The sequence below is a fragment of the Erinaceus europaeus genome, unplaced genomic scaffold, assembly GCF_950295315.1.
Source record: "Erinaceus europaeus unplaced genomic scaffold, mEriEur2.1 scaffold_393, whole genome shotgun sequence".
NCBI classification, from domain to species: domain Eukaryota; kingdom Metazoa; phylum Chordata; class Mammalia; order Eulipotyphla; family Erinaceidae; genus Erinaceus; species Erinaceus europaeus.
Genome location: NW_026647729.1, coordinates 92,501 through 99,625, shown reverse-complemented (window position 1 = coordinate 99,625; position 7,125 = coordinate 92,501). Strand labels below are relative to the sequence as shown.

General features: G+C 63.3%; 1 protein-coding gene across 1 annotated transcript in view; it reads right to left on the bottom strand.

Annotated features, from left to right (window-relative positions):
* Positions 1-1,554: 1,554 nt before the first annotated feature.
* Positions 1,555-7,125, bottom strand: part of LOC132536437 (proline-rich protein 2-like) — a 25,008-nt gene continuing 19,437 nt past the window's right edge. The window contains exon 3 of the mRNA XM_060184304.1: positions 1,555-1,766. Within this exon, the coding sequence (XP_060040287.1) occupies positions 1,555-1,766 (212 nt within the window). The remainder of the gene's footprint in view (positions 1,767-7,125) is intronic.

Below are 7,125 nucleotides of genomic sequence, written 5' to 3'. Positions count from 1 at the left end.
CAGCACCTGGCTGTGGCACGTGTGGCTGGGGGCTGAGCCCTTTCTCCCTTCCCCCTCTCTCTCTCCCTCTCTTTCCCTCTCGCTCTCCCTCTCCCTCTCCCTCTCTCTCTCCCCGCCTCTCTCTCTCTCCCCCCTCCGTCCCCCCCCTCCTCCAGGGTTATCACTGGGGCTCAGTGCAGGCACTATGAATCCGCTGCCCCTGGGGGCCATTTTTTCCATTTTATTGGACAGGACAGAGAGAAGCTGAGGGTGGAGAGATGGAGAGGGAAAGAGACAGGCACCAGCACAACTGCTACACCGCCTGTGAAGCTTCCCCCCTGCAGGTGGGGAGCCGGGGGCTCGAACCCGGATCATGTCCTTGCTCAGGTCCTGGTGCTTTGTGCCCCCTGAGGCTCCTCTCTGCGGCTATGCCGGGAGGGGTCCACCCGCCTCTGAATTCGGCAGCACGGTGGCCAGTGCCCTGTGCCTGCAGGGGCAGGAGGACACCAGGACCGGCACCGTCAAGCTGAGCGTCCACACTGCCCCGTGAAACGTGCTCAGCCCAACACTGACCAGGGACAGGAGGCTCTCGCTGGGCCCAGGGGTGGAGAGCCGCCTGGGTGCGGCTCAGGACGGGGCACGGCAAGCGGGCATGGCCTGTCCTAGGGGCCTGAGCCAGTACCCGCCTTGGGGTCTGAGGTGGGGGGACTTGGGTGCTCATCCTGTGGTCACTGTCCCAGCCCCCCAAACACCCAGCACCCACCCCTTGCTGTGTGCCACATGAGAGTCCTCAGGGCCTCCCCAGGACCTTCGCCCACGGGGCCCCTTACCAGGGTGTGCTCCCCACCCAGTAGCCCAAGCAGTGACACCCCCCCACACACACATCTGGCATCTTGAAACTGAAGTGTGGGCGCGCCTGGTTGAACGTACATGTTACAATGCGCAAGGATCTGGGTTCGAGCCCATTCTGTGAGTGGTGAAGCAGGGCTGCAGGTATCTCTCTGTCTCTCTCTCTCTCTGTATCTCCCCCTCCCCCTTGATTTCTGGCTGTGTAAGTCATAAAGATATTTTAAGACAAAAAAATTGCAATATATTTTGCAAACAATTGACTGATCTGACTAGGTGGAACTGAAAAATAGGCTGTCAACAAACAGACAGACAGACAAACAAAAGAGCCTCTGGCCATTGGGGCACATGGGGGAGCCCCGTGTCCACGGGAGCAAGGTGACCTGAGTGGACACGTGCCGGTGCTGCCGCCGGTGGTGGGCATGTGGGCCGGAGCTGTTAGGGGAACAGCTTTGTCAAGTCAGCTGGAGCCACTGGTTCTTGTCAAGGTCTCTTGCTCTGAGCAGTTTCCTTACTCCTCACCCTCTCCCTGGCTCTTGTAGAGGAAAAAAAGAAAATAAAAAGGAATCAATATTTTCTGGAAGAGCAGAGACGAGAGCCTTTGGAGAACTCCCCCTCCTGTTTGCCGCAGAAACATTAATAAATGTCACCGGCCAAGCTGGGCACCGGGGACACTGGACGGCTTCATGAATTCAATTTCTAAAGAGCTTAAAGCATCGGTCTCGAGTGTTAGTCTTCCTGAAGGAGGCCGAGAGCTATTGATCCGGCCGCCGCAAAAGCCGTCTCCACGCCCCCACGCGGGGTGTCTTTGTCCTCAGGGCCACTTCCAGGGGGCGTCTCGGTGTCCCCTCGGCGGCGAGGGAGCTGCTGTGGCCAGGGGATGGATATGCCCAGAGTCTCCTGGAGAGCCGCTGGCCACACGGGCTGCAGGGCTCCTGCTGCTGTGAACACGGAGCCACAGGAGGCCCGGGAGGGACCGTCACCCAGACGTCACCCAGCTGTGGCCTCACCCACGCACCCAGGGACGGACCAGGGCGACGGTGCAGAGGAGACAGGGAGGGGTCACAGGAGGTGCTGGGGACCTGGTGATGTGCTGCTGTGGCCTCAGGGACCCGGTGGAGGCCAGGGTGGGGGCAGGGGTGACAGCTCTTCTTGGGGGGGCTTCCTGCGTCTCCTCCTGGCTCCTGAAAGTCATGACCCTGGCGACCCCCAGCCCCTCCCCCCGTGAGCCCCTATGAGCCCTGGTGTGAAACCCCGTGTAGGTCTGCATGTGGACCCCTGAGCCCCCCACTACTGTGAGCCCCAGGTCTGACCCCCATTCTAGAGCCCCGTGTGAGCCCCCTGTGTGCCCCGTGTGAGCCCCCCATGAGCGCCACGTGAGCCCCCCGTGATCCTCGTGTCAACTCCCCCTTTAAGCCCCGTGTGAGCCCCTTCTGAGCCCCCCGTGAGCCCCCCCGTGAGCCCCGGGTCTGAGCATCATGGGAGCAGGCCTGCCTCTCCCAACAGGTAAGGGCCCAGGAGTCCCAGCCCCCACTTGCTGAGGGGCCCTCGCTCCCCAGTTCACCCTGCTCACTGCAGCCCAGGCCTCGCCCAAGCCCAAGTCTGTGTGGGGTCACAAGGCTGCCAGGGGCAGGCAGGAAATTGAAGGCCCCCCACACACCCCCAGACCCTTTGCTACTGAGCTGGTCCTCCAGGCTCCCTCCTCCAGGCAGAATGACCTGATTCCAGCTCTCCTGAGTCCTGCCTGGAGCAGAGGCCCAGCACTCTCTGTCTCATCCCGCACGGCTCCATCCTAAGGGCAGAGTCTCTGCGGGGAGTGGGGGCAGGTCCCCAAAGCCCCTCTCTGCTCTGAGGAGGACCCAGCGCCAGCACCCCAGTGCAGGCACACGGCTTCTGAAGTCAGCGTGTCTCTCTCTCTCTCTCTCTCTCTCTCTCTCTCCACATGGAGACGTGCCCCTGCCCCCGCTCCTGCCCTGGGGCTGCTTTTCCCAGCCGTCCATGTCATTAGTGGAACTTGAGTTGAGCATGCCGCCCCAGGACCCTCACTGACCTCCCTCCATCTGTGCCCGCCAGTTTCCAGCTACAAAGAAAAAAAAGACCCCATTAATCCTCTGATGTTTTTAGGGAGAGAATCACTTAGAGTGTCGTTTAGGCAAAGGCTTTCTGAAAGCAGAAATAATTGCCTCTCTTAATTCTGTTTGGCCGGGCTCTGATTTATTACTTCAGAAGCACCAGGAGCACCAGGTAGCCGGGCCAAGTGGAGAAAGAGCCTCACTGCCTGTGGGAGCCGGACCGGGGCCAGAACCAGAACCGGGGGCGGCCGGGTTGGAGAGCAGGGCCCAGAGAGAACAGGGCCAGGTGGGGCCTGGTGGGGGCTGAGCCTGGGCAGTGAGCTCTCTCACCTCACATGGGGCTTCCTTGAGGGAGCTGGGGCCTCCTTCTCGGATCACAGTCCAAGGGACTGGGTGGCACTTCTGTCTGAGGGCACACTTTACAGCGCACAAGTACCCGGGTTCAAGCCCCCGGTCCCCACCTGCAGGGGGAAAGCTTCACGAGTGGTGGAGCAGGGCTGCAGGTGTCTCTCTGTTTCTCCTTCTGCCTCCGCTTCCTAACAACATCTGGCTGTCTCTATCCAAAAAAGTAAATAAAGAAAATTTTTTTAAAAGTGGCTGAGGTCACTCACTCAGGCCCAGGTCCCTGTCCAGACCCCCACCTGCCCTGAGCCCCTGAGCCTCACACCCATCCTGGGCTCCTGACCCCCACCTACCCTGAGCCCGTGACCCTCACACCTGTCCTGGGGCCCTGACCCGCACCGGCCCTGAGCCCCTGAGCCTCATACCTGCCTGGGCCCCTGACCCCCACCTGCACTGAGCCCCTGAGCCTCACACCTGTCCTGGGCCCCTGACCCCCACCTGCCCTGAGCCCCTGAGCCTCACACCCGTCCTGGGCCCCTGACCCCCACCTGCCCTGAGCCCCTGACCCTCACACCTGTCCTGGGGCCCTGACCCCCACCTGCCCTGAGCCCCTGAGCCTCACACCTGTCTTGGGCCCTGACCCCCACCTGCCATGAGCCCCTGAGCCTCACACCTGTCCTGGGACCTGACCCCCACCTGCCCTGAGCCCGTGACCCTCACACCTGTCCTGGGCCCCTGACCCCCACCTGCCCTGAGCCCCTGAGCCTCACACCTGTCCTGGGGCTCTGACCCCCACCTGCCCTGAGCCCCTGAGCCTCACACCTGTCCTAGGCCCCTGACCCTTACCTGTCCTGGGCCCCTGACCCCCACCTGCCCTGAGCCCCTGACCCCCACCTACCCTGAGCCCCTGAGCCTCACACCTGTCCTGGGCCCCTGACCCCCACCTGCCCTGAGCCCCTGAGCCTCACACCTGTCCTGGGACCTGACCCCCACCTGCCCTGAGCCCCTGACCCTCACACCTGTCCTGGGGCCCGGACCCCCACCTGCCCGGAGCCCTGAGCCTCACACCTGTCCTGGGCCCCTGACCCTTACCTGCCCTTAGCCCCTGAGCCTCACACCTGTCCTGGGACCTGACCCCCATCTGCCCTGAGCCCGTGACCCTCACACCTGTCCTGGGGCCCGGACCCCCACCTGCCCGGAGCCCTGAGCCTCACACCTGCCCTGGACCCCTGACCCCCACCTGCCCTGAGCCCCTGACCCTCACACCTGTCCTGGGGCCCTGACCCCCACCTTCCCTGAGCCCGTGACCCTCACACCTGTCCTGGGGCCCGGACCCCCACCTTCCCTGAGCCCCTGAGCCTCACACCTGTCTTGGGCCCCTGACACCCACCTGCCCTGAGCCCCTGAGCCTCACACCTGTCCAGGGCCCCTGACCAACAGCTGCCCTGAGCCCCTGAGCCTCACACCTGTCCTGGGCCCCTGACCAACACCTGTCCTGAGCCCCTGAGCCTCACACCTGTCCTGGGCCCTGACCCCCACCTGCCCTGAGCCCCTGAGCCTCACACCTGTCCTGGGACCCTAACCCTCACCTGCCCTGAACCCCTGAGCATCACACCTGTCTTGGGCTCTGACCCCCACCGGCCCTGAGCCCCTGAGCCTCACACCTGTCCTGGGGCCCTGACCCCCAACTGCCCTGAGCCCCTGAGCCTCACACCTGCCCTGGACCCCTGACCCCCACCTGCCCTGAGCCCCTGACCCTCACACCTGTCCTGGGGCCCTGACCCCCACCTGTCCTGAGCCCCTGAGCCTCACACCTGCCCTGGACCCCTGACCCCCACCTACCCTGAGCCCCTGACCCTCACACCTGTCCTGGGCCCCTTACCCCCACCTGCCCTGAGCCCCTGACCCTCACACACACCCATCCTAGGGCCCCTGACCCCCACCTACCCTGAGCCCCTGAGCCTCACACCTGTCCTGGGACCTGACCCTCACCTGCCCTAGCCCCTGAGCTTCACACCTGTCCTGGGCCCTGACCCCCACCTGCCCTGAGCCCCTGAGCCTCACACCTGTCCTGGGCCCCTGACCCTTACCTGCCCTGAGCCCCTGAGCCTCACACCTGTCCTGGGACCTGACCCCCACCTGCCCTGATCCCCTGAGCCTCACACCTGTCCTGGGCTCCTGACCCCCATCTGCACTGAGCCCCTGAGCCTCACACCTTTCCTGGGCCCCTGACCCTCACCTGCCCTGAGCCCCTGAGCCTCACACCTGTCCTGGGCCCTGACCCCCACCTGCCCTGAGCCCGTGACCCTCACACCTGTCCTGGGCCCCTGACCCCCACCTGCCCTGAGCCCCTGACCCTCACACCTGTCCTGGGCCCCTGACCCCCATCTGCCCTGAGCCCCTGAGCCTCACACCTGCCCTGAGCCCCTGACCCCCACCTACCCTGGGCCCCTGAGCCTCACACCTGTCCTGGGCCCCTGACCCCCACCTGCAGCCCTTCCACTGGGAGGGGGAGCTGAGGCCCTGGGGCCCCCAGGCCTCTCTGAGCCTGTCCCCCTGGTGGGCACTGCGGCTGAGGCTGGCTCTCCTGTGCAGGTACCAAGCACTCGGAAGGGCCGTTCTCCCTGGGCCCACCAGGTCCTGCCTGCTCACATGGAGGGCCGGCGGGCGGCAGACAGTCTCAGGCCTCTTCAGGGCTCCACTCCACGTCCGTCAACCACCCCGGCTGACCCGAGCACCTGCCAGCCCCTCCCTGGTCTCCCGGCTGTGCTCAGGGCGTCCGCGATGTGTTTCCTGGAGGGACGCCATTAGGAGATGGACCTTGCTGAGCTGAGCCTGTGTGGAGCCTGGAAATGAGCTTCCTGTCTGTGACCAGAGATGGTGCCCAGGTGATCAAGGTGCTCAGTCTGTGCTTGGCCGTGGTAAGCTGTTACCTCAAGCTCCCTCACCCTTACCCTTCCTCCCTCTCTCGCTTCCCCTTTCCACCCCCCTTCCTTTCTCCTCTCTCTTCCCTTCACCTTCTCTCCCTCTCTCTCTCTCTCTCTCTCTCTCTCTCTCTCTCTCTCTCTCGCCTCTAGGGTTATCTATCACTGGGGCTCGGTGCCTGTACTGTGAATCCAGTGCACCCCCCATTGTTGTGATTATTGCTATCATTGTTGTTGGCCAGGACAGAGAGAAAGAGAGAAATGGAGAGAGGGGAGGGGGAGAGAAAGACAGACACCTGCAGACCTGCTTCACTGCCTGTGAAGCGACTCCCCTGCAGGTGGGGAGCCGGGGGCTCGAACCGGGATCCTTATGCCGGTCCTTGCGCTTTGTGCCACGTGTGCTTAGCCCGCTGCACCGCTGCCTGACCCCTTTCTCTCTCTCTTTCCCTTTCTTCTGCTGTCTCTCTCTCTTGCCCCCTCTCTCTTGCCCCCTCTCTCTTGCCCCCTCTCTCTTGCCCCCTCTCTCTTGCCCCCTCTCTCATGCCCCCTCTCTCTTGCTCACTCTCTCTCTCTCTCTCCCCCTTTCCCTCCCCCTTCTCTCTCTTCCTTTCCTCATCCCTCCCTCCCTCCTGCCCTCTCTTCCTCATTCTCTCTAGCAGTGGAACAGAGAGACCTTTGCACTAGAGCTCAGTCGGCTTGAGTTGCGGACCCCCCCTCCCAGGTGCCGGCTGCTGGCCTTTGGGTAAGGCGGCCCCTGTACAGCCTCAGGTCGCCAAGCACAGAGACTTTGCCCGCACCAAATCCAACTGCCATTTGACTCCCCATCTGAACTTCAGAGCTCTTTCAACCTCGCTGTCAAATTGAAATGGACGAGAAACGGCACTAATGAAGGTGGAGAAGGACAGATGCTCACACTGCCACGTAGAGCCCTGATCAAGAGGCCGAACTGGCCTAATGGAGCT